The sequence below is a fragment of the Nannobrachium achirus genome (genome assembly GCF_963921795.1).
Source record: "Nannobrachium achirus genome assembly, chromosome: 5".
Lineage (NCBI taxonomy): Eukaryota > Metazoa > Chordata > Actinopteri > Myctophiformes > Myctophidae > Nannobrachium > Nannobrachium achirus.
This window is the reverse complement of record NC_137814.1, coordinates 41866068-41893652: the sequence shown is the minus strand read 5'-3', so window position 1 is coordinate 41893652 and position 27585 is coordinate 41866068. Positions and strand designations below refer to the sequence as shown.

Sequence of the window (27585 nt, the reverse complement as noted above, 5' to 3'; positions counted from 1 at the left end):
TACTGGTATTACCATACGTGTGAAGACATCAACATTTTAGGATGCTGATTTTATGAATGCCATTTTTTATTTTTTATTTCATTTTAGACCAAAGCAAAGCCCTAAAGCTGAAAATAGTCGATCTTCAAGCTCTCACTTACAGCTTGTAGATCTGCTATCTCTGGTGCGTGACACTAGCAGTCGTTTCTCCTTGTGAGGAGAACTAGGAAAAGTTTCCTCGCAATGTCTATTCCTCATTACTACTAGGCCTGGGGCGGTATGGACATTTTGTTACCGCGATTACCGTCTTCCCATTTACCGCCGGTACTGCGGTAATTACCGCACCCCCGTATCTATTAATTAAGGTTCGGCGATAAGCCAAAATATTGCAATCATCTTCCCAAAAGTCGCCTCTCCACAGTGGAGAGGCGACACAGCCTGACTGCCCGAGATATACTTCTCCGTACAGCACAGCGGGTCTGGCTTTCAAAGGAGCAGATCTACAAGCTCACACCACATCGCATCCGCGATGCGTTCTGAGCTTTTAGATCTGCACTGTCGGGTTACCATAGTAACGTAGGCTAGCTACTTGGGCTTTTCAGACACAAACAGCTATGTGAACAAACCAGAAGAGGAAGGGTAGTCAGATCGTGTACAGTGATTCTGTAAACTCACGTCACGTCTCAACTCTCAAATCACAGTGATTGAGTGCTGCTATATACAGGTTTTAGTTACAAGACTTGACAGAAAAGGTTATAAAATCGCCGACGCGCCGCTGGACGGAGCACAACGTGCGACGCGGTGGACTCGTGGAGCTGGAGAAAGTAAAATAGTTTCATTTTCGGTTTTGTCCACGCGGCCCGCGCTCCGCCAGTAATCCGTATGAATAAAAAAAGATATGCTACAACACAAGGTATGTATTAACATCCTTGTGTCGAGTGGATTACAGAGAAAGTATATGCTGCATTGCTGCTCCGTCATAGAGTTGTGCTCCGTACTCTACTGCCCTGCGTGCACTGTGTGTGTGTGTGTGTGTGAGTGACGTATGTGGGCGGCTTCCAACGTGTGGTACACGGCCCAGAGCAGAGCGGCATGGAGCTCATGCGGTCCTCGCTTCTCCCCCGTTTTAAAACTCGCTCGTTCTCAATAAAAATAGCCTATTTTTTTGTCTTTTTTGACCGCGGTAAGGACCCTGACACCGCGGTAGGCCGCGGTATCCGAACCCAGCCCTAATTACTACTGTACTTAGGGTTAAACATAATATGCAATAAATAAGAAAAAGAGTCTGCACACCAAATTTGCTGTTCCCAGTTTTACAGTTTTACAGTTTCACAAGTTTTACTGTGGTGCGATACACACACACACACACACACACACACACACACACACACACACGCAAACACACACTCAACATCACACACTTTATTTAGCGTTTAATCTCACCGTTCAAAGGAGTGATGGATAGGTTTTTATGCTAGCGTAACATATGGTGGGACCGTACATGCGCGCGGAGCATCACTGAACAGTATAATTACCCTTCACGTCAGGTTAGCTCCGACTGACTTCAAAGTCTCTGTTTTGTGTTTTAGGAATAATATATCCGCTCGCATCTCTGTGCCTCCTATTAAATGCCACCTGATGCCAAACATATCCCTTGGAACTATTATTTTTGTACACATTGCTTTGATAAACAAACAGTATACTCTTTGATGTTAACACATCTCTCTCTCTCTCTCTCTCTCAACTCCATTCTGCCTTCAACCCACTCTCTCTTTCTCCATCCCTCCCCACCCTTCCCTATGTTCTCTGCTTCTCTCTACCCCCCCCCCCTTGTCGTTTCCCTCGCCCGCTTACTTTGCGTGCGTCCTCTTGCTTTCCCCTGTCGTTTCCCGCAGTGGGGCGTCTGCTGATCGAGTTCAGCTCCCAGATGTCCATGGAGCGCGTGCAGAAAGAGAATCCCAACGTAACAGAAGGGGGCCGCTACACGCCCCCCGACTGTCGACCCAGATGGAAGGTCGGTCTGTCTGTCTGCCTGTCTGTCTGCCTGTCTGCCTGTCTGCCTGTCTGTCTGTCTGTCTGTCTGTCTAATCATCTGTCTGTCTAGATGATTAGATAGATAGATACCTTTATTATCCCAAGGGGGAAAATCAGTTGCCCAGAGGCAGCACAGCAGTATAAGGTTATTTACAAAGTTACAGAGAAGTAAGAAAAAGATAAAAGAAAAAACAAGAACAGAGTACAGTAAAGAGCAAGGTACATCAAGAGAGGGAACAAATAATATATAATATATATACATAAAGTGTCCTTAAGCACAACTATAAAAATAGTACAGTGTCCAAATCAAAAGTGACCAGAGCATTGGTTCCCAAACCTTTTATCTCATGACCCAAAAGACAAATGCTAGTGAATATAGTAGATCCACAAGCTCCTGTTTTTACTTTTACTTCTTTAAAATGTTTTTAAATTTATTGTATTTCTTAGATTAAAAAATATATATATATTCTTTTAGGTAGGTAGGTAATTTGTTGTTTGATTATTATTGAAAAAGGATATTTACTTCACGAGTCGCGACCCATAAAGATGGTTTAGGAAACAGATAAGTGACTGCCTGGCTGATTACATACTGTAGCTGGGTCGTTACCTGTCGGTTCTGACTGATCATGTACTTATACTGCCACTGATTACATAGCAGTCTAGCTAGGTAGTTAATTGTCTGACTGACTGATTCGACGGCCGGCTGGCTGGCTGGCTGACAAGTGGGGGATTCTAGTTTTATATTGGATCTATACAGAATGAACAGCACAGCACAGCGATACCTTTGTGCTGTGACAGTTAGTTAACCATGGCGGATTCCCCGCTGCTGCCAGGTTTTCGGTGCAGAACCTCTCTAGTACAGGGGTTTTCAACGTTTTCAGGCAGAGGGCCCCTTAGCAGAGAGAGAGATGAAGCAGGGACCCCCTCTACATATTGTATCAATATATAGATTCATAGACTTATTTGACACTTAACCACTTAAAAGGGTTATCATAAATCATAAATCGTCGATACTTAGTAAACTTGACCTTTCACTCTGTCTGCTCTTGGTCTGCTCTTTTTCCCCTCTACACCAAACATATTTGCTAAAAATAGCTGATCTACAAGCTCACAACGCCTGGCAGTGCGAGGCGTTGAGAGCTTGTAGATCTGCTATTTTTGTCTGAAGTTCTCCCCAGAGTATAGGACGCAAGGGTTCAATTGTTCATTTAAAATAATTATCCTATCACACAAGGATTTGGTGGCCCCCCTGCAGTAACTCTGGGGACCTCTAGTGGTCCCGGACCCCCTGTTGAAGACCCCTGCTCTAGTATGAAATAAAGCTCATCCTCCTCATCAAAGTGTAATTTGCATTCCGCAACGTCTGTTTCCCATTAGCCGCCAATGGAGCGCTTCCAACGAGTGGCTAGTGATGACTAGTGACGCCTCATTTCACTTCTCATTGTCCGCATTGCAATTTCGGGAGGCAGTCCGGTGTCGTAGTAAATGGTAATAATAATAAAAGTAAAACTAAAATACAAAAATCTATCAACAACACTGACACAACACCCACACCCAGTTGAATAGATTGATACCTTTATTGATCCTGACGGAGAAATTCAGGCGCCAGAGACAGCACAGCAGTAAAAAGTTACAGATAGAATGCATAGATGTACAGGTACAGAAGAGTAACATCATGATGTGTTGTAAAAATACAAATAACCCTCTGGGCGTGTTCCTTCTTTTGTCATCTAGGTGGCCATTATCATCCCATTCCGCCACAGGGAGAACCACCTGAAGTACTGGCTCCACTACCTCCACCCTATCCTCCGACGGCAGAAGATCGACTACGGCATCTACATCATCACCCAGGTAGGAAGACGCTCTGGTCTCCTTAGCCTCGTTCCCTTTTCTCATCTCTGTGGAGAAAAGCCCTATTGCAGAGAGTGTCTATAAGGCAGGACTTCCATCGGGTGCTCTTCCCCTCGGAAGCTGTCTTCTCCGACCAATCATAACACAGGTTTCATGCGCGAGGAATGTAAAAGACAATGAACGGCTCTGTAAAGCCTCAACCTAACTTCCTTGGGGCGGTACTTACGCCCACATTCCAGTACTTCCGTTTAGACCAGGGGTCTTCAACAGGGGTTCTGGGACCCCTAGGGGGTCCCCAGAGTTACTACAGGGGGTCCTCCAAATCTTTGAGTGATAGAAACCTTTTTCTTATTTTTTATATTAACCATTTGTCCATATTCTGAGAACTTTAGCCAAAAATAGACGATCTACAAGCTCACAACGCCTCGCGCTGCAAGGCGTTGTGAGCTTGTAGATCGCCTATTTTCGACCAAAAGGTTTGATGTAGAGAGGGAAAAGAGCAGACTAAGTACAGAGTGAAAGGTCAACTCAAGTTTATTAAGTATTGACAGTTCAAGTGGTTAAATATCTGAAAACACAAATTGACATGAATCCAAAATAAACTGATGATTGTGCTGTCAAACGATGAAACTATTGAAAAGGTGGTCCTCAACTAAGGGGTCCTTGGCCTGAAAACGTTGAAGACCCCTGGTTTAGACACTCCAACAGGCCATGTGTTGCGCAGTGTGCTGGCCTGCTATGGTGAGGTGATGACGAGGTCCTGTGCTTGGCCAGTTTGCTACACAGTAAAATCCACAGCGTACATTTATCCATGTGTAAATGTGAGAGTGTACAGGTCTGTTTGGTTCCACTTGTATACTCTCAGAGTTAGATTAACAGTGAGGGTTTTACTACTGGGTACTGCCTGTCGTGATGAAGTTCACACAGTAAAACCTGGAATTTAAGGCCCTTGCACACAGAATCTGATGTGATTTTATTTTACAGCATGGCTCTGAATGATGTACTGTACTGTCTGTGTTTCTCTCCTGAGCTAATCTTGTAAACCGCTGTACTGATCAGTGCCACGTTTCTTGTGTTCTCTGCTACTGGGCTAATGTAGAATCACACACATAATGGCTCACATATGTCCTATACAGTACATTTGTGTGGGTTCTGTATGCGTTATATTAAACTATGGGTATGAATTATACTGTGCATAATGGTCAGGGTGTCATATAATGACCTCAATACTCAGTACTCCTTATTACACAGGAATGGTTCCCAAAGGCTTCAGAGTGACTGACAGTGTCTCACAATAACATAAAATAAAATACCACAGGCTGTGGTAGAGGGCCATTGTAAAAAAAACACAATGAAATCCATTTTCAATTTCCCCGGGATCGTCATAAAATGTCAGAGCCTGCCTCCCTTCCTTCCTTAGCGGTGCTGCTAACATAATATCCATGTTCGACATGATACAGGTCAGGCTATGTTTTAATTTGAGTGCTTTTAATTGGGTTTGACTAGAATCTCTGTAGCCCCAAGTCCTCCCTGATGGAAAGTATAAGCCCCTTTATCAGACTAATAATACCCCTTTCTCCTTTAAAAATGTATGCTTCTTTGTATCCCACTCTCCCAAGCACATGGTTGTGTGAATGTGATATTACTGGCCCAAGGACCGTTTCTCTGGACCAAAACACAAAAGGAGTAATTCAGTCAGATAACTCACAAATACATTGAGAACTTTAACAGCTTGAGAACATTTTATTCACCAGTAAGACTCCCTAATCGGGAGATAAGCGACCGTAGGTGGCTTATCTCCACAAATAGGGCAAAAATTTGTTTTTCCAAAATCTTCCTGATCCATGTTGATGACATGAGTGTAGACATGCTGTGTAGTGATATTCGTGATTTTAGGGCAAAAACTGTAGGAGCAGTGTCCAAAAATGTGTTTTAAAAATCGGCCTGAAGGTGGCGCTAGAATAGGGCCATGTGAGAAATGAGGGGTGGGGTCTCCGCGTTGCCTTGGCGGACGAATAGGTACCGGCCGCGGCTCTCCCGGACGCTCCTAGCCCGAGTTACGGCATTTTATGTGCGCTGCAGTGGCAGGGGGTCCTCCACTGGGGGCGCCACCACTTTTGCATCCGTTCTGGAGCACCAGGAGTCGGTGGTCCCCGGGAATTCCCCGTGAGCAGCCCCGTTGGGGTGGTCATTTGGTCATTTTTGCACATTTGGTCATTTTTTACATCTGGGGGTCCCTGGGGCAATATTTGATGTTGGCGTTCAGGCTCTGCTATACATTACTCCCTGCTAAACACAGAAGACAACCATTTAAGAGCAGGGAGAAATAGATCCATAACAAACCCCCAAAGGGAAAATGGAACCCTTAGGGAAAGCAGAGCCTGCGCTGGTGGTGGTGCTGGGATGGTGCTGGGAGAAAACAAAGCACAAACAACGGGTTCAGTGGCACCGACAGCAAGAGTGAATGAGGTGAGCTTAAAGAGGCGGTGCCATAGTTTTGTACTTTTTCTGGTTTTCATGTGTCTAGGTCAGGAGGTCGTCTTCCTGGTGTGGTTGTTATGAGCAATTATGCATTATCTTTTTTATTTGGGTTTTTAGCTGGAGGCTGCCATCTTGTGGGTCAAACGTGCCGTTCCAAAAACACAGTTTCTTATTACATCATAGAATCAACCCCTTCAGCTGGGTCACCACCCACCATGAAAACCATGCATACCAATGAACTGGTGGGTGTGGCCACATAAAAACATCATTTTAACTCTTTCTGTACACTTTTTTGGAAAAAATTCTTCCTCCTAGTATAATCATAATAATAGATAATCATGTTTTATAGGGGGGAAAATCATGGCACCCCATCTTTAAGAGGACCACCAAATTGGTCAGATGCTTGACACGTCACATGCAGAACGCCCACCTATAGTCCTGCACATGCATGTAAACCTCTCAAATGTATCCGTCTCCATTTGGTTCTATTTTGTAAATCAACACCAAGGGTGTTAGAGAGGATGAAACAATGGAGGCGGCTGTAGCTCAGCAGGCTCAGAGAGACCAGAGAGGCCTCTGGGTAATCGGGAAGGTCTGCTTTCCGACCCTCAGCTCGCTCAGTCGTTAAGATAGATAGATAGATAGATAGATACCTTTATTATTCCAAGGGGAAAATTTGTTGCCCAGAGGCAGCACAGCAGTATACGGTTATTTACAAAGTTACAGAGAAGTATGAAAAAGATAAAAAGAAAAAACAAGAACAGAGTACAGAGTACAGTAAGTACAGTAAGAGCAAGGTACAACAGGAAAGGGAACGAATAATATATATACATTAAGTGTCTTAAAGCACGACTATCAAAAAATAATACAGTGCCCAAATCAAAGTGACCATAACAGTCAATGCTAGTTAGTGCAACAAGTATATCTACATCATGTCAAACACAAGCAGAAATACTAAAAGAAAACTACTAACACAACCTAATAGTGCAGTGTCCAAAGGTCAGAGCGATAAAAACAACTAGCAAAAAAAGAATAAAAAATAAACAAGAAAGGGTGATGCGGCAAGACGCACAAAAAACACCCTCCCTGGAAGGTCCTTGAGCAAGACACTTAACCCCTATAACTGCTCCCCCGCTGTGCTCTCATCAGACGCAACTGAGCAGACATCTGTTGGCTGAAGTGGTAAAAGTAATGGACCAGAAAATACTCCTCCTTCTCTCCCTGAATGCCTCCAACCCCCCCCCCCCCCCCCCCCACCTCTAGTTCAATCTCCTCTCTCGATTATGACATTTTACATGACGATTAATTTTTCTCTCAAATAATTGCGATTAACGATTTAATTGTGTTTTTGTCGTTGACAATTACATTTATGTTTGGCTTTTAGGCTTTGAAGTTACACATGGTAGATATGACACATAAGCTAAATATACAAAGAAATTACTGACATATTTGACAACTTTATACTTAAAAAAGAACATTGATAGTGGAAATAGCCGTTCTACAATCTCACAATGCGTCGCGATGCGACGCGTTGTGAGCTTGTAGATCTGCTATTTCCACTATTTTTGACATGGAAACGATTATGACGATTATGTCAAACAATCACGATTATGTCAAATAATCACGATTAGACGATTATGTGACAGCCCTACTCTCTCCAGTGTTCCTTTAGGCCTCGTGTCCACTGGGCTTTTTTCCCTGCGCATGTCACATGGGAGCGCAAGGTAAATGCCCAGTGCGACACCAAGCTGCTGGAATTTCCCAAAAATGCGCCGCTCCCGTTATAAACAATGAAAAACATGCGCTGCTCTCAGGAAAATACATCTTGGTGGACACAAAGCCTTATGGCTTGAAGGTCTACCTCAGGGGGAGTGTGGCAGTAAACAGACTTTCTCACAAACAAAGCCATAGGGATTTTGTGTTGTTTTGTCATTTTATTTATTTTGTCTTGTTCTGTGCATTCTGAACACTGTTGACCAGTGGTGGTGAAGGAGAACAGAAAAACGTACCAAAGTAATTACTTTTTATCCCACACAATGTGCCTGTGATCACAGAGTTATCGATTATTTCAAGGCTGTCGGGTAGAAACCGTCCAAAACAGTGCCTTTTATGAGGTGCGATGCTCTTGAATGATGAAGTTAATTTACCGTGGAAAAAACAGAGATGCATGACAGCAGCGTTTTGCTGCGATTTTCTGGCGAGTGCAAGCTGCTCTGCTTGGAGTAGGTCATAAGCATCACTCTACTCCAGTGGTTCTCAACCTGTGGGTCGGGACCCCCAGGGGGGTTCCCACATTATTTTGGGGGGTCCCCAGAATAGCTTAATGTGCAACATTGTTTTCTCACTCAACAGTAAACAAACCAACATAAGGTTTATAGTGTATAGAGGGTATCTGCACATTTCTAAAGTGCCAATTTAAGGACTTTTGAATGCCTCTAACATGATAAATTAAACATTGGCCAAATTGTCAAATATTAGAGACAGAAATTGTGAAAATAGAACCGTGTTATACGAAATGTAAAGCCTCAACTCTTAGTGCTCGTCAGGGTGGGGGGTCCCCAATTAAAATATGATTATTTTGGGGGTCGCGGACTGAAAAGGTTGAGAACCACTGCTCTACTCTACTCTTGTTGCTGTCCAGCAGAAACCTCTTATCTCCATATTGTAACTTTTTGTGTTTTTCTGTAAATTAATGCCCTAATTGATCATACTACAGAGTCACTTAAAAGCATCACGTAGTAGCAGATCCACAAGCTCTTGAATGTGAGTCCAGAAAAGTAACAGTTTTGGACATATGAGGTTTCCACCCCTGAAATAGACTTATTACAATGTACCGTTTGAGTTCGCTATCCGCTTGCCTTCGGTGCGAGCGCCCTTTTCTGCTGCTTTATGGGTAATGAGCTCTCTTCTCTGCCCTCTCTGCACCCCCGGGCCCAAAGCAACGCCGTAATTCCCCCCCTGCGGGGTGAACCTTTGGTTCCGCGGATGCCCCTGCTCTGCTCTGCCCTGGTCTTGATTTGGCAATGTTCCAGGCTCTCTCTCCCTCTCTCTCACACACACGCATGCTTTTCTCTTTCTGTCTTCGGATGCTCTCACAACAGGGACCTTGGGCCTGCTACTAGTATGCCTGATCCCAAAGTTCAGTATGTTAAATTAGCGTGTGTGTGTGTGTGTGTGTGTGTGTGCGTGTGTGCGTGCGTGCGTGCGTGCGTGCGTGCGTGCGTGCGTGCGTGAGTGAGTGAGTGGACAGTATGTGTAATTGGTCCACAAAAAGTTGGTCTCAATTACGGTTCATGCAATACTCATGTTCATGTGTTATCGACCATGTTTGTATCCTGGAAACCAGATGAATCTGCCATTGCTAAAAAAAATGAAAAAAAAGAAAAGAAAAGAAAGGCCCTTCGGCAGATTCTGGCTCCGCTCTGAAGTAGTGAGGGACCAATCAGGGGCCAGTATGCAAATACTTTATCATGAGAGGCGTTTTCTTTTTATTCCGCACCTTGGTTCCACACAGAGATTCTAGACTAATATCAAGCAGTGATATTAGTCTAGCATCTTTGAACTGGTCCTGAAAAGAAACAGACGCTGGGGTTTAAGTTGTTAAACGGATTACATTTAAAGGTCAGGTACTACGTACTACGTATGTATAGATCAGGGAGGCGATTCCATGTACTGTAGCTTGTTGTGGACATTAACTCTTTTACCGCTTCGGATGTTCCCGTTCTCCCCAATTTTGAACCCAGCTCGTTGCCAATACGAACGCTCGTTCTTTTACCTTGTCTGATGACTGTAAGCTGATGAGGGGTCGCGCGGGTGTATACAGTAAAAACATCTCCCGTAATGCTGCTTTCAAATCTCCACCACACGTAAACATCAATGATGTCCAATTCACTTCCTGGCTGTTCTCTGTGGACCTGATCTAGATTATGCATTTCTATGCTCTGAACGACGGCAAGCGGAGCGGCCCAATTCACACCTATTCTTTGCATAAGGCTGCCCTCTGCCGCCAGCCTGGCTAAAGTACACATATAATAATAAAAATAAAAATAAAAAATCGTTTGCAAATAATGAATAGGTCTTTTACTATAACATCGCAAAGGTAAGCTGCTTTTTGCTGGCACCAGCCCCAATAAATAAATAATAAATCTGGCAGTAGAACTGTTAAAAACCAAATGAACCATCATCACCAACTCTGGTCGGCCTTGGGAACAGCGAAGATACCATCACCCCAAGGACAGCCAACAAGCCTGCTGTCTCCCTCTCTTGTTGTCTACCTCTTGTGTCTCTTTGTCCCTTTCTCTCTCTCACACACACTTAGTTCTGGAGCCCCTCCAAAACCCTTCTCATGGCTGGCAGCCAGGGTATCTTATAGCGGTGGTTACTGTATAATGGCCGTAACATTTGCAACATTTTCTACAACAGCTCCTCTCTTTGTACTTTGATAATGAAAAGGCTTTTTGAACAAGGCTCTTTTAAGAGAAGAGAAACTGTATCATCTAACAGAAGTCTGGCAACACCACCCACAAACTGTGTGTGTGTGTGCGTGTGTTGTGTGTGCGCGCGCGTGCATGAGTGAGTGTGAGTGTGTGGGTGTTTAGTGTCCCACAATAGCCATGTGTACTGTTGAAGTGTCCTTGAGCAAGGCAACAAACCCGCTAACTTCACACTTTATTCTGGTTTGTACTTTGTTGCGCGCTGGTGTCTTGCACCGAAAATAGCCGATCTACAAGCTCACAGTCCATCGCAGCACAGCGCATTTTGAGCTTGTGCATCACTATTTTCGGTGTGAGACATGATACAAGTACAGTATAAATCATGGTTTACAGTATATCACTATGAGAGCAGCACTTATCACCGCTACAGGTCTGTACACTGCTTGGAGAAGATGCAGCACTGGCAGTGAGTTCATTCAGTTAAGATCAGTGGTAGAAAAAGTACTTGTTTTTTTTTTACTCAAGTAAAAGTATCAATACTGCAATGTAGAAATACTCTGTTAGGCTGCACCCACACCAAATTATCTATGACAGTGGAATCCCCATTCCGCCAATGTATTTCAATGAAAATGGAGCATTTTTTTTGCAGAAATCCTCTGCTGGCATGAAACCGCTCCATTCTCATTGAAATGCATTGGTGGAATGGGGAATCCACCCTCATAGGTACTTTGGTGTGGGTGCATCCCAAGTAAAAGTCTGAAATTCTAAATGTACGTGAGTAAAAGTACAAAAGTATTGGCGTCATAATGTACTTAAAGTACCGAAAGTAGAAAATACTCATTATGAAGTTGTCAGATGTATATGTCGCATCGCGACACATTGTCAGCTTTTAAATCGGCTATGTTCAAATGGCCGAAATATATATAGGGTTGATTATAATCAAAACCTACAAAGTAACTAGTAACTAAAGTAAAAGTGCAATATTTGTCTCTGAGGTGTAGTGGAGTAGAAGTAAAAGTACAGAAAATTGTAAATACTCCAGTAAAGTAAAGTAAATCCTAAAATAATTACCTAAGTACAGTACTTGAGTAATGCACTTCGTTACTTTCCACCAATTGGTTAAAGGTGATACACCATGAATTTTCACTTTGCCTATTTTAAAACCTTTTTTTGGGGTCCCACTAGCACCTTTTATCCTCACAAAGTCCCATTTCTGACCATTGTGTCTTTCTCTGTTTTTGGGAAGGCGGAGGTTAAAAGCTTTCCACGGGTTCTCAGAACAGGCTGTCCCCGATTTGCTGATGTCAGCGACGGCACACTTGCATTTGCCCTCCCCGCCCTTAACACTTTCAGTGCCAGGGCGTCATATGACGTCCGACACGACCTTGGCAATGATGCCAGAAAATAATATTGGCGTCATATGACGCCAGATGCTTTTTTTTCATATTACAGTAGTACAGTGTTGGATCTATGCGGTAACCAAGATACAGCCCTTTTGGACGATGGGACGGTCGTCATGCATGACAATTCAGTGGCGTCAGTTCAGAACAAGCTAAGGTATGGCAACATGACTGGTGTCTGGTGAAGACACCAGTCATGTTGCCATACCTTAGCAACAGGCACGATGAAAAGTACATTTTTATTATTTCCCCCTGTCAAGGTATGGCAGCTGCATACCCCTGCCATACCCAATTGACGCCCCTGCATGACAACACACGCTTATGTGACCAAATTCAAGCATGCTGATTGGCCGGTTCCCCCCAGAAACAAGGGTCTCAAAGAATTCAGTGACTTTTACCGTAAGCGGACACACAGCAATCAGAGGGAGAGAGAGATATATTGAGAGAATGAGCTAGAATTAGTTATAAAATCATTAGATGTAGTATTATTTAGAGAGATAGAGATAGAGAGAGAGATCGGAAGGTTTTACCTAGGAGGAGTGGGGGAAGGGAAGGGCTAGTTTCTTTGTAGGTTGGGGTCCATTTTGTAGAAAAAGAAAACGCCGTCCCAGTTACCGGACCGTTGCTCCGCTGATCAGAGAGCAAGTCATGGCCGCACATGGAGACCAAGCAGGCAGCCGAACCATGCCCCGTGGCCGTGGACACCAAGCCCGCAGCTGCCCAGCGCCGCCACCGACCATAATCAAAACCCGAAGCACCAGTTGGACTTTCGTTTGTTGCTGCGCGGCTGCGTTTGGGACTTGACTGAGGCGACGCGTGAGGATGAACGGTGATGCCGTTGAACGCTGATGCCGGCGATTTGAAGAGAATTCTGTGTTTTTGCTGCTGTGTCGGGGGAGCCAAGGAACGTCGCCAGCCATCCACAGTGGACGGAGGAGCTACGGCGGTGATCCGGACCGGAGGCAGGCTGTTTGGAGCAGTGTATCATCTTACGGCGCCCACCGGCTGCACCGATAGGTATGGCCCCGGAGAGCGGAGTTGCAGCGGGCGCTAATACACCCAAATGAGGCCGTGCGTGGACTTAGCCAAGGAGGACGACCCGGTCGCTCGGTGTGCTGCGATCAGCGAACCGGGTAAGCATTATAAAGCTATGCTTTTTACGTTTCAATATGTTCTATACGTCTGTCTGTCTTTCAATGTTATATGAGATCAGTGCTGTGTTCTGGGGACTCACCGGGGACTACCCTCCACACCTCGCCCGACTTGGCACACCCTCGCAGGCACGGCGCCGCCAGGCGCCGGCCTCTATACCTCCGTGATGGAGGAACAATAAAATATGAACGGCGTCTGCCCTCGTGAACCTTTCAAAGTAGCGTATTTGATAGGGATTATGTACTATAGCGTCTGCCCTGGCCAAACGAATAGTAGCTGATCGTATGCCCTCAAAAAAAGTCTAGAACACACCACTGTATGAGATGCATAAAGTGTGTTCCTGTGGAAATGAGCCATGAATCTGTAGGTCTACTCTAATGCAAGCTTGTAATACATTCTTCAATCAATCAATAACCGATGTCAATAAGCCTGACCTGCTATTGTTTTTTTTCCACGTAGGGTGCATTTGGTAATATACAATTCAATTCAAAGGAGCGTTATTGGCATGAGAAAACATACGTTTACATTGCCAAAGCAAGTATCACACATACAATAAAACTAGACCAGGTCAACCTGGTTGTGCCAGACCCCCTGTCTGTCATCATCATTTATGACATCATGCCTTTTGTAGGCATGTCATCATCATATATACCCTTTATATAGAAAACCAGGACAGACAGACCGACATTTGCTTATGTAGGCCTACCCATTTCATGGGTCTGGCAAAAAACAGTTGAAAATGCTATGTCGCATTGTCATTGCCAGACCCATGAAATGGGTAGGCCTACATAAGCAAATGTCGGTCTGTCCGGTTTTTCTCCATAGATGGTCATGATGATGACATGATGATGACATGAGGGAGGGATAGACCGACAGACAAAGCCTTCATGTCATCACAATGTCACAAATGATGATGACATGAGGGAGGGACAGACAGCCTATAAAGGGACAGACAGCCTATAAATGTACCATTAAATTTATAGGCCCAGATGGTTGGCAGAACCGGGGTCTGGCACAACCAGGTTGACCTGGTCTAGTTTTATATATATACAGGGTACAAATAGCAGCATTATTTTCCTCATAGTACATAAAGGTATCAGCTCTGTTTCATACTGTATGTGCAGTAGGTCTAGATGTCAATCCATGGTTTGTAGTAGGTGTATGAAGTTCCTCCAACTTCTTCCAGTAAGAATACATTTCTTTATAGTTTAGTTTTTTATTGTGTGTGTATACCTAGATAGATAGTTTAGTAATACAATCAGTGTGTGTGTGTGTGTGTGTGTGTGTGTGTGTGTGTGTGTGTGTGTGTGTGTGTGTGTGTGTGTGTGTGTGTGTGTGTGTGTGTGTGTGTGTGTGTGTGTGACATAATAATCTATCAAATCGATCTCAAATCTGTATCAAATTTGTATCAAAGCAGAGCCTATAGAATTCAGTGGCCACGTATATATACATATATACATTTGAAATTATTTAGACTAGTGAAAACAGCCGATCTACAAGCACACAACGCCTCGCTTGTAGATCTGCTGTTTTCACTACTTTTGTGCGACAGCCTTTGCTAAAGAACATACAAATTATACAGAAGCACGTTCATTTAGTATTTTGTATTTATTTCTATCATATACAGGGCCCGTGGAGTCTGACTGGATGGAGGAAGGATGGGAGCCCGATCTGCAACCAGACCAATGACAACGCAGAGGACAGTATGATGGCGGAGATAGCGAGAGCGGAGGAGTCAGACTTCTCTTCCTCACAGCTATCGTTCACAAGCCGGAGATTGCCATGCAGTGGTCAAAAAAACATTGCCATGCCGTACTTTCCCAGAACAATGGCAAGGAACAGGTACCAGGCCATTTTGAGGCACCTGAGGTACACACACACACACACACACACACACACACACACACACACACACACACACACACACACACACACACACACACACACACACACACACACACACACGGTGAACAGTACCATCTTTGACCTTTATTTGTGGTGCCTTTGACTCCTGAATGTTGGCTTGTTGAATGCCTTTTTTTGAGAATACAGTACAGTACAGTACTGACTTTTATATTATTTTATTTATTCTTTACTTGCTGCACATTTATTTTATTTTACTTTTATCCAGTTATATTTTATTTTTGTGAAGTCATATTTGTGATTTCTTTTTTTTTGGAAATATTTGTAAATATTGTTGAACATAAATATGTTCATGCTGGATGTGTGAGGTACTCACCAGGGTTAGGGTTCGATGTTGCCATAAAATAAAAGGTTGACATCGCTTTTCTGACTTTTTGTCTTCCTGACCTTCTAGACCAGGTAAAAACACAGTGAATTCACAGTGCATAGTTCTATCAAAATGTAAGGCAATTTCTACCTTCTGAGTCATTTCATACTTTTTCACTTTGCCCCCTTGAAACTAGACGATGGTACAATATTTTTTTAACTTTTTTTGCACATAATGAAAGTAGGCATGTCATTCTTTCTGTCAAGGGTACTTGTGTTCCGTTACCATTTACCAATTTGTTGCTATGGCTTCCTAAAGTTTTTTTTCTTTGAACTCAAATATCTCAGAATCTAGATTTCTGAGGTTATTGACTGGTTTGCGCAGTGCGCACTCTCGAGCACCTATCTCCAAAACCGCTCACCGAAATCACTCCAAAATTTTTTTGGTAAAAAAAAAAATCCTCTTTTACCAAACCTCCCATTTTTGTTCCGATGTGAATATCGGATCATTTCCAATTTATTCCCTGGAATTGGGGCAGAAATGAATGGGACCTAATGGTGGCACTGGTAAGGGACGGGGGGCAGGGGGGGCTGGCACTCAAAGTGTTAAAGTCCAAACCAGTTCCGGCAAGAATTTCAGCCCTGTCCAGGATCTCGGAGGCTGGGGTGCCTCTGCACACACAACCGGCAGAACTGCGCCACCCCCCCTCAGGCCAATTTTATACTGCAGCTGAAAATCCTCTGAGAGCCATTCAAAAATGAGAGGAGCTCTCTATTCAAGAGTGGTAATTTAGCCTCAAACCTTTTGAAAAACGTTTTTGGGACATAAACAATATGATATAAATACTTTTTAAATGCGTGGTGTATCACCTTTAAGATGCATGCTATTTTAGTTGGAACGTTGCAGGAAGAATATTCCTGAACCAGGATAATATCATCATACATTAATTCATCTTTACATTTTTATCTCAGCTGCTTATTTGTCCACATCAGTTGCTCAAAGATATTCTGACGCAATTTCACACCACAGGATCATACAATCAGGCTGTTATTTGATATAATTAGATCGCCCTACAGCGGCTCAATAACAGTCGTGCCGGGAGCTATTATGCCGCGTACCCTCTCTCTCACACTTGACCTTGGCTGAGCATTAGCCACAACAGACATTGACCTGAAATTATAGCAGAGACCATTCAATTTGGATTTGATCACATTACGGCCTAAAGGGTTTAGAGGGTTTTTAGGCAACAATTTAAATTCAGCTTGAAAGGTGCTAAAAAGCATCGGCTAGAGCTCCAGTGGAACTGTGTATCATTTCCATAATTCTATCATTATCTGAAACTGCAGTCAAGTGAGGCTTAGTATGGGCATCCATGGATATTGGTGTTTATATTGGTGTAATTATGATACAGTGGCCATTCATAAAAACATTCTTTTGTCCTATTTTTAAGATATTGCGAGTTCAAATCACCCCAAGCTCATTATGCATACAGTATTTGCCTGCTATCCACTGCCATAGACATAAGGGCTTCCCTGAATCCTCAGACAGAGATTGACAGTCAACTAAACAAACATCATTATCAGACTTAATTGTATCTTTCATCTTCTTGTTTATGCCCCCAAAATGACTGTATATACAGGGTTTGTAGCCATTGTGGAATTGATTGTCAATTAAATGCTTAAGCATATTCTAATCATGTATACTTTACTTCTTGCCCACTCTTCCTTGGTGCCCGCCTATCTTCTTCTTACCATTTCAATGTCAATGAAGTTAAGTAGAGGTGGAAGCATGTCTGGGACAAGTACAGTTCTAGGCCTGAGGTGCGTGCATTACCCAGAAGCCTTGTTGTCTTAACATTAGTTCAGGCCCGGCGCCACATTAACGCTGTCTCTTAAAACTGCTGTTTCAGACGGGCGTTCTCAAACACCATCATGGGGTTGTGCGATCAGGACCACAGCTCTTGACCTGTCATTAGAATCGTGGGCCCTTGTTAGATTCACCTCCACTGCACCATCAGATTCACATAATTTAGTAGGTCACCAAGTTCACCGTAACAGCGGCACATTATATATTTTTCAGGCTGCAGTCATTATGTAAATGTTTATTTTGTTCCTTATTCAGCAGCCACAAGGTTGCTCATCCATTCTATCCATTATCCACGCCATTTGGACAATATCCTTGCAGTTTTCAATAGTTTGTTGACAAATACAATGGATTCAGCAGATCAGTTTAAGAATTGCATAATAACCTTGAGGGTGATTTTAACTTGGCAATTTATAATGAGATGGCACAATAAAAATTAATAATATTTTAAGTTGCCTTGAAAAGGAATTCACTGTGGCTGTCTATAGCCGCGGAATTAATAAACTCCATTGCGCTCGCCTGTATGGTCGAACCAATAATAAGAGTGCTTGTTGTTTGGTACCTGCACCAATTTTTTTTAAACATACTTTTTTATTATTAAACTTTGATTGCTGTTTGAGATCAATAACAATAGCCCACTGTAATTAGAGTAAGAATTTCCCATTTATAATTGCAGCGGTTGTTTAGCACTAAATAATAATCCAATGGTATCCTGGGCATGCAGTGATATGTTTTGTAAATTGTATTAAGCAGTATAATAATGAACAGAGCAAAGACTTTTCCCACATTTTAATTGGGTGTTGTTGTGGGTGCTAAATACCATGGTTATTGGATAGGGGTCCAGGAGCGTTTGCCCCCCCAAAAATGTAAAATGGACCAGTGGCTTAAACAACACATTGCTTGGGTTACATAACACAAGCAAGCAGTCTAGTCTCGCCATTCCCCAAGGACTGACTCACCAGATGTCTGCAAGCTGGCACTACACTTTCATTGTTCATCTCATTATGTTGCTTAAAATTTTTAAATATTCAATAAATGTTTCCAAATATCCCGAAGACATATGTGCCTCCCACTGGTTGAAATTAATTTGAATCCAGCATAGTTGTTGTGTGCGGCTATCTCATCATGAAATGAGATGGAATTCAGGATTCATTGTTGTCAGGTGGAAACCGTGTATGTCCAAAACCGTTCGTTTTGTAGTTATCATTTTAAAAATGATTTAAACAAGTGAAAACAGCCGATCTACAAGCACACAACGCCTCGCACCGCGAGGCGTTGTGTGCTTGTAGATCTGCTGTTTTCACTAGTTTTGTTCAACAGTCTTGGATGATGAAGCAGGGCTTCACTTTATGAAAAACATACACATTTCTAACTTGGAGATACGAGGTTTCTGCTCGACAGTGACGATATGCTCCCCAGTGAGCATGGGAAGCTCGTGGGGAGCGTTCCACTCCCCAGGAGTCCAGCGTACCCATTGTTGTTGGCACAGGATTCCTCCAACACCGTTGTGAATATGTTTTTGGCATCAATCAATTGTCTGATGATGTAAAGTAATTTGAAAGCTTCCTGTTCCCACAGGATTCGATAAATCTCCTTTTTCCTCTGTAAAGCTTTTTGAGCGGTGGTCACGCCGTAGCTTGGCCGTGTGTGTATGCGTGTATCCGTGTATGTATGCGTGTGATGTGTGTGTCTGTATATAGCCTGAGTACCGCTGGGTGACCAGAGAGGTGCCGTTGAGCAGCCTTGAAATGTACATGCATGCATGTACGCATGCACACACACACGCACGCACGCACGCACACACACACGCACACACACACACACACACACACACACACACACACACAGCCTTGAAATGAATGGACACCACCGCTCGGTTCACACTGGTGTGATTTTTGCATACTGAGCCTTTGATAAGTGATGTCCAACGCAGTATGAGGCTACTGATCTTTTAACCTTTATATTGTTGCAGTCCGGTAGAAACCCTGTATCTCCATATTTTTACTTTTTATGTTTTTTCGTAAGCTAATGCCCTACTTCATCATACAAGAGTGTCACACCAAAGTAGTGAAAATAGCAGATCTACAAGCTCACATGCGTCTTATTGTGAGCTTGTGGATCAGCTATTTTTTAATTTTTTATCAAAATATTTATATTAATAGAAAAGGTTTTGGAAATACAAGGTCTCTACCCAACAGAGACAATATCGTCACTGTTGGGCAGAAACCTCGTATCTCCAAGTTTAAAATGTGTACGTTTTTTCGCTAAGTAAAGCCCTGCTTCATCAGACAAGGCCGTCACACAAAAGTAGTGAAAACAGCTGATCTATTCACTAGTTTAAATCATTTAAAAAAGGATAAATACAAAACAAACGGTTTTGGACATACAAGGTTTCCACCCGACAACGACAATATACTTCATGTAGGACCTGTGGAAACAAACTGATGGCTGCACCTTTCATGCTTGTGCTTGATTACTGCAGTGGTTTGTATTCACTCTCACTCTCTGTGTCTTTAGCCCCATTAGTTGTTTTCATTATCTGCTCCCTAACCTAATTTAGCCAAGCAGCTTGTATTTCTGCTTTCTCATTATGGAACTCATTGTAAAAATGATTTAAATCTGAATGAGCTGGAGGTGAACTTGCTGAATGTGAATGAAAGGAACTTTAGGCAGACTCAATAACAGGCTATCAATGCTTCAAGTGCTGCCAGTTCTACACTACTTACTGATGCTGCTGCTGAACAGCAAACACACAGAAACCTCTTATCTATCTATAAATGCGAGAAGTCTCTGCGTGTGTGTCTGTCTGTCTGTCTGTGTGTGTGTCTGTAATCCGCGTATCTCGAGAACCGTTCGTCCCACCGGCTTCAGATTCGGCACGCGCGTTCCCCGCCGCGGCACGGAGTGCAGTGCCGGGTCTCGACCCGACCCGACGCGCGGTTTTCCCGAACCGGCGCGAAACGTTCGGAATCTCCTTATGCGGGGTTGATTGTTGACATCAGGCTGTTCCGGAGGAAATCGGCGAAAGCTCTGACTCATTGTGACATCACTTCATAAAAGGCTCTGACATCACGTACGCCACATGAGTCAACAAAAAATCTCTGTGATTGTGTATGTATGTATCCACGTATCTCGAGAACCGTTCGTCCCACGGGCACGCGCGTTCTCCATATATGGGCATAAAATGAATGCCCCCATATATGGGCATAAAATGGATTGCAGACAGACAGATACAGATATCTCCATATATGGACATAAATGGACAGAGGCAAACAGATGGTCAAAGATCTCCATATATGGGCATAAAATGGACGCAGACAGACAGATACAGATATCTCCATATATGGGCATAAATGGACACAGGCAAACAGATGTTCAAAACGGGTCCTATGACAACAGGTATAATGAGGTTTGCATTAAAGGGGGAACCGGCACTGTGTCTGCAACACAGTTGGAGGCACAGACAGATACTCCATATATGGGCATAAAATGGACGCAGATAGACAGATATCTCCATATATGGGCATAAAATGGACCCAGAACTATAACTGCAGTGATCTCCATATATGGACATAAAATGGACGCCGACAGACAGACAGACAGATACAGATATCTCCATATATGGGCATAAATGGACACAGGCAGACAGATGGTCAAAACGGGTCCTATGAAAACAGGTATAATGGGGTTTGCATTAAAGGGCGGGGCATTCATTCCCTATTTACATTGTTCCGAGTTGGCCAGGTCGCCGACTAGACGCTCCTTCTAGTCTATCTATAAATGCGAGAAGTCTCTGCGTGTCTGTCTGTCTGTCTGTCTGTGTGTCTGTAATCCGCGTATCTCGAGAACCGTTCGTCCCACCGGCTTCAGATTCGGCACGCGCGTCCCCCGCCGCGGCACGGAGTGCAGTGCCGGGTCTCGACCCGACCCGACGCGCGGTTTTCCCGAACCGGCGCGAAACGTTCGGAATCTCCTTATTTGATTGTTGGTTTATTTGGTTGATTGTTGACATCAGGCTGTTCCGGAGGAAATCGGTGAAAGCTCTGACTCATTGTGACATCACTTCATAAAAGGCTCTGACATCACGTACGCCACATGAGTCAACAAAAAATCTCTGTGAGTGTGTATGTATGCATGTAATCCGCGTATCTCGAGAACCGTTCGTCCCACGGGCACGCGCGTTCTCCATATATGGGCATAAAATGAATGCCCCCATATATGGGCATAAAATGGATTGCAGACAGACAGATACAGATATCTCCATATATGGACATAAATGGACAGAGGCAAACAGATGGTCAAAGATCTCCATATATGGGCATAAAATGGACGCAGACAGACAGATACAGATATCTCCATATATGGGCATAAATGGACACAGGCAAACAGATGTTCAAAACGGGTCCTATGACAACAGGTATAATGAGGTTTGCATTAAAGGGGTAACCGGCACTGTGTCTGCAACACAGTTGGAGGCACAGACAGATACTCCATATATGGGCATAAAATGGACGCAGATAGACAGATATCTCCATATATGGGCATAAAATGGACCCAGAACTATAACTGCAGTGATCTCCATATATGGACATAAAATGGACAGCGACATACAGACAGACAGATACAGATAACTCCATATATGGGCATAAATGGACACAGGCAGACAGATGGTCAAAACGGGTCCTATGAAAACAGGTATAATGGGGTTTGCATTAAAGGGCGGGGCATTCATTCCCTATTTACATTGTTCCGAGTTGGCCAGGTCGCCGACTAGACGCTGGGCGGCCCAGCTTCTAGTATCCATAATTCTAACTTTTTGTGTAGCCTAAAATTAATGCCCTACTTGATCATACTACAACGTTACACAAAAGTAGCAGATTTGCAAGCTCGAAACACAGCGTGAAGCGACCTGTTTTGAGCTTGTAGATCTGCTGCTTTTGCTGTTTTTGAATTTGAATCCTGAAAAGTTAATTTTTTGGACGTAAGCTTTCCACCAGACAGAGACGATAATGTGGTTATTGTCCTGTTTAGGTTTTTTTTTAGTGCTCTTGTACAATGTAATTATTTAGCTTCAAAGGTTTGGGGACATTTATCCCATTTAACACCAGCCCCTGACCGCAGTACAGCCAGCATGTTTTAAAATCCCTCTGGTTGTGTATGCGTGCGCGCGTGTGTGTGACGTATGCACATTCTCACCCCCAAGTAATCAAACACCTGACCTGTCAAGTACCCTACTGCGTCACAAGAGGGGACGCTTTGGGTATGCCTACTGCTTCAAGTTGGGGACACTTAATGTGTAAGCCCAGTGGTAAAAAAAAAAAAAAAAAAAAGGAAAAATCATTCCCGAAGTGGGATTCGAAACCACTGTGAAAGGTTTACCAGCCACCCGACGTTCCCTATCACGCCACTATCCACGATGGAGGCGCGTTAGTTTATTGAGCTTAGGGTTAGGGTTTGGGTTAGGTTTAGGCATAGTTTTACTGAGGTTAGGTTTAGGGTTTGGGTTAGATTTAGGCATAGTTTTACTGAGGTTAGGGTTAGGTTTAGGTGGTCGGACACGTTATCTCCACGTTGCGTTAGAACCCAACACGTTGCGTTAGAATCCACATTGTCAAAGATAAAAGCACGCGCACTAAGACTCTCCCTCCGCGTCTCCCAGGATGGCGCTGAAAGCGTCCCAACGCGTCTGCACGGGTGACGCCGAAAGCGAGTCCGAAGTGCGTCAGTGGGGTGAAGCAGTTGGAGTGAGAATGGGCTGTGTATGCGTACGTGCGTGCGTCGCTGACAGCAGGTAGTGAATCGGGTTGGGGACAGCTGTTGTGCATAGATAACTGAACTGCACAATGGACAGACAGCTGGTTACTCAGACGCTTATAACACAGATAGACAGACTGACAGAGAGACAGACAGACAGACACATACTGTAGGAAGACACACAAATAAGAAGCCAGACATGGCGTCAAGAGCAGAATCAGAAGGGACGTGTCCCCTTTGACAGGATGGTGGGGAGAGGAGAGCACTCTTCTATTGCGCTCGCTAGAGTGTTAAATGGAAACGAGTGTGGAAACTTCTGTCTGTGGCAGGCAGTCTTTGTGTGTGTGTGTGTGTGTGCGTGCGTGTGTGTGTGTGTGTGTGTGTGTGTGTGTGTGTGTGTGTGTGTGTGTGTGTGTGTGTGTGTGTGTGTGTGTGTGTGTGTGTGTGTGTGTGTTGGGTTGTCATGTCTGTCCACATGGAGTGAAGGGACCCTCACTGATAAGACATGCCCTTATTTCTTCTCCCTGCCCTTCAGACACATAAGCTGATGTACACGCACACACACACACACACACACACACACACACACACACACACACACACACACACACACACACACACACACACACACACACACACACACACACCTCAGTTGCAAATTGTTGCCCCCTCATGTTTATGTTCTATAAGAAATATTGGCTGAATATTATTACTGTCATAGAGATTACAATAACAGTATTGAAACACACAGGTTTCCTCTATAACAAGGGTCTTCAACAGGGGGTCCGGGACCCCTAGGGGGTCCTCAGAGTTACTACAGGGGGTCCTCCAAATCTCTGTGTGATAGAAAATGTTTTCTCCTTTTTTATATTGACCACTTGAATCCTAGTGTCCATATTCTGAGAACTTTAGCCAAACATAGCAGATTCTACTCGGCTATTTTCGGCAAAGACGTTTGGTGTAGAGGGAAAAAAGAGCAGACTAAGTACAGAGTGAAATGTCAAGTTATGTATTGACGATATAAGTGATTAAATATCTGAGAACACAAATTGACATGAATTCAAAATACACTGATGATTGTGCTGTCAAACAATGCAACTATATGGAATCTATGAAAAGGTTGTGGGGGTCCCTGCTTCATCTCTCTCAACTAAGAGGTCCTTGGCCTGAACACGTTGAAGACCCCTGCCCTATAATATAACTATCTGAAGCTTGTTCCAGTCTAATTTCCCTATTGACAATCACCTGCCCACCGGCACTTACAGTAGCTCAGTAGTGCTGTTATTTCAGCACCATGGACAGAGTTCTTTAGTGATTTGACCCTTAATTGAATCTCTTCCTGTTTTTGTTCGCGGGAAGTGGAAAAGGGCACAGAACAAATCAAAGCAAAACTAAGTTTGCTCCGTTCCTAGCGATTGCATGTGCTTCTAAAAGTAAAGAATGGACATCAGAAAGTTCTTTGGTAGTAAAAATAAAGAAAACACTGTGACTACCAGAGCGGAGGCTAGTAGCCCTTATAGTTGGCAACAACAAAGAGCCCGACCCTGACTCACAAACCAAAGATCTGCCGTCTCCCAGCCAGCCACAGAAGAGTCCTCGACCTCGGCCACGGTGGGGCCACCACACCCATGTTTTTGTTGCGGGCTGAGCCCCGTTTATTTTACAGATCATATATGGCCATAACCAGGGACGGACTAGGACTAAAATTCAGCCCTGGCATCTTGACCAGACCAGCCCCCACAACCAGCATGCGCGCAGATACTCTACCGACTCGTCGGGTCGAGGGCGGCACATATAAATACACAAGCGTTTAATATCACAACTTTTACAGACAACATAAATGATAACTACACAGCTACACAATCCATAAATTGTATAAGTTAGCGTACAGTTCTCACCACCAACAAGGGCAGTATGAACATGATTAGTGCCAAAATGTGTCAGAACTTTGGCAATTAGTTAATGAATGGAAAATAAGCATATTGAACTGAGAATTGGACAAACAGGTTGTATTTGATTGATCAATATGCAGTAGGCTATAGGCTACTGTATTTATTTATTAGATTTTTTTGCCACCAGCCCCCTAGCCTACCAGCCCACCGGGCAAATGCCCTGTATGCCAGATGGCCAGCCCCCCCTGCATGGCCATAACATCACTGACACCGTAACAGGTGCTGCTAATGTACTTCCAGTGTTTCAGCTGCCATTCTAATACTTGCTGTGTACTGTATCTGTATCATACCAGTAACAGTGCACTACAGCTGACAGTAGTTGACACTAATTGTTAAAAACATATGTTTTCAGGCAAGTTTGCTCTCTGGTTGCCTGAACGAACCTGTGGGGGACGTTTTGCCGGTTTATTTTAGTCTGTTTGTCTTTTGGGCGTATTTCGAGACTGAATCAAGCTTTTCTTGTTCACTATTCACACTAAATTAGACACGTCCGTCCATAAAACACTTGAACATTCTCTCTCTCTCTGCTCAGAGCGCTCTCCTTTCCGTGGTCTCTGACACGCAAACAGGCACCAGCTGTCTTAATCCATTCCTGACACACAGCGACGGGAGCGAGCGAGCAAGCGTAGAAAGACTGGTTAACCCATTTAGAACGGGTACACATTATTTTATGCTTTAACTTTTGAAAAATAGCAGATATACAAGCTCACAGCGCGCCACCGAGTGCCGCGCTGCGAGCTTGTAGATCTGCTATTTTTGAAAGATCGTGAACATTTGAATTTTGACCCGATTCTATAAGTGTCTTTTGAATCCTTCTAGGATTTTTTGAAAAACCTATGTTTCTATGTCAGCAATCTGGCCAGCCATCATCAAAGAAAAGGTCCTTTTCACTTAATTGGAGCTCAGTTAGTCTGTTCTTGAGAGACTACTATGTCATTGGTTCTCAAACCTTTTCATGTGAAGGACCCCCAAAATGATATTCATTTGGCCACGGACCCCCCATCTCAAAATATGTAGTTCCAGGGACCACCCAGGAGCAAAATTTGAGTTACAAACGTTCGCTTTGAAAATACATATATTCAAAGATTTGCACACATTTTCACGACTTTTTCAAAAATAGCAGATCTACAAGCTCGCAGCGCGGCACTCGGTGCCGCGCTGTGAGCTTGTATATCTGCTATTTTTCACTGGTTAAAGCATTCAATAATTCTAGGCCCTAAATGGGTTAAAAGGCATTTGTTTCGTTTCAGACTATCATGACCCGACTCTCTCTCTCTCTCTCATCCTTTATGGACGTTTGCCTCCGTCACTAGAGGAAAGTGATGGGAAGCTCACTGCTGTGCCTCTCCTCTGGCTGCCAGGCAGGGAGGGAGGCAGCTGGACTCTGGCCCAGAGACGAGAGCAACGGAAATGTGCTCTATGTGTGAGAGTTGGTGTCAGTGACAGTTAGACAGAGGACAAACGAGAGAGAGTGTGTTCTTCCATTACTATATTTGTGAGGGATATAACATTTTAGAAATAATACAGGACATACAAGTTCTATCCATTGCCTATTATGACATGCCCAGAATAGGGACGCGAAGGTTCATGTGAGCTTGTAGATGTGCTATGTTTGCCCTTGTGCATGACACTGTGGTATGATGAAGTAGAGCATTCATTTATGGGAGAAAAAACTTTCGTTAGAGGAAAGAGGTTTCTGCCACGACAGCAACGACTTCCTTTCTCTGTGACGTACTGTTTCCTCAGGCTGGTGATTGATTGATTGATTGATTGATTGATTGATTGATTGATTGGTTCCTTGATTAATACATTGCAAACGCAATTTGCAAGTAGCCTACAATTACACGAGCATTGCCAAAAGGATCGCACAAAAAAGAAAAAAAGCCTTGATGGCTTCTTTCCATTGTGGTCCAGGAATATTAAAAAAAGTAGCAGATCTACAAGCTCAAAAGCCATTTCCAGCTTTGATGCTTTTGTGTGACGCTGGTGGGGCGTTAATTTACCAAAAAACACAGAAATGTTACATTTGGAGATGAGAGGTTTCTGCGTGACAGCTAGGAGATGGGAGTCCAGCCAGTGGACCATGGTTTGGTATTCGTGTCCACACTCACCATACTGCAGTCTGACCAGTCACTGCATGGACACTGAGGGATCAGCAGGGATTAACAACTCACTCTGTGTGTCTGTCTGGATTTGTTTTGGGGGGTTTCATGGTGAAGGACAAACACTCCAGTGACCCAAGAACGGAACGGAAAACCGCACACGCATGTGTTTGTCTGTGTGTGTGTGTGTGTGTGTGTGTGTGTGTGTGTGCGTGGGTGCGTGTGCGTGGGTGCGTGTGCGCGCTGTCTAATGAAGCGAGAACAGCAACAAGAAATCGTATAAACCCTAGAGATTCACATATTGACTACCGTATATTCACACGGTGGCCATTTGGCTTTCATGTCTCACTCTGG

General features: G+C 43.8%; 1 protein-coding gene across 1 annotated transcript in view; it reads left to right on the top strand.

The window, feature by feature from the left end:
- b4galt2 (UDP-Gal:betaGlcNAc beta 1,4- galactosyltransferase, polypeptide 2) overlaps positions 1-27585 on the top strand; it is a gene marked incomplete at both ends in the record, with an annotated part of 214159 nt that overhangs the window by 74752 nt on the left and 111822 nt on the right. Inside the window, 2 exons of the mRNA XM_080726978.1 lie at positions 1875-1993; positions 3748-3864. Of these exons, the coding sequence (XP_080583104.1) occupies positions 1875-1993; positions 3748-3864 (236 nt within the window). The remainder of the gene's footprint in view (positions 1-1874; positions 1994-3747; positions 3865-27585) is intronic.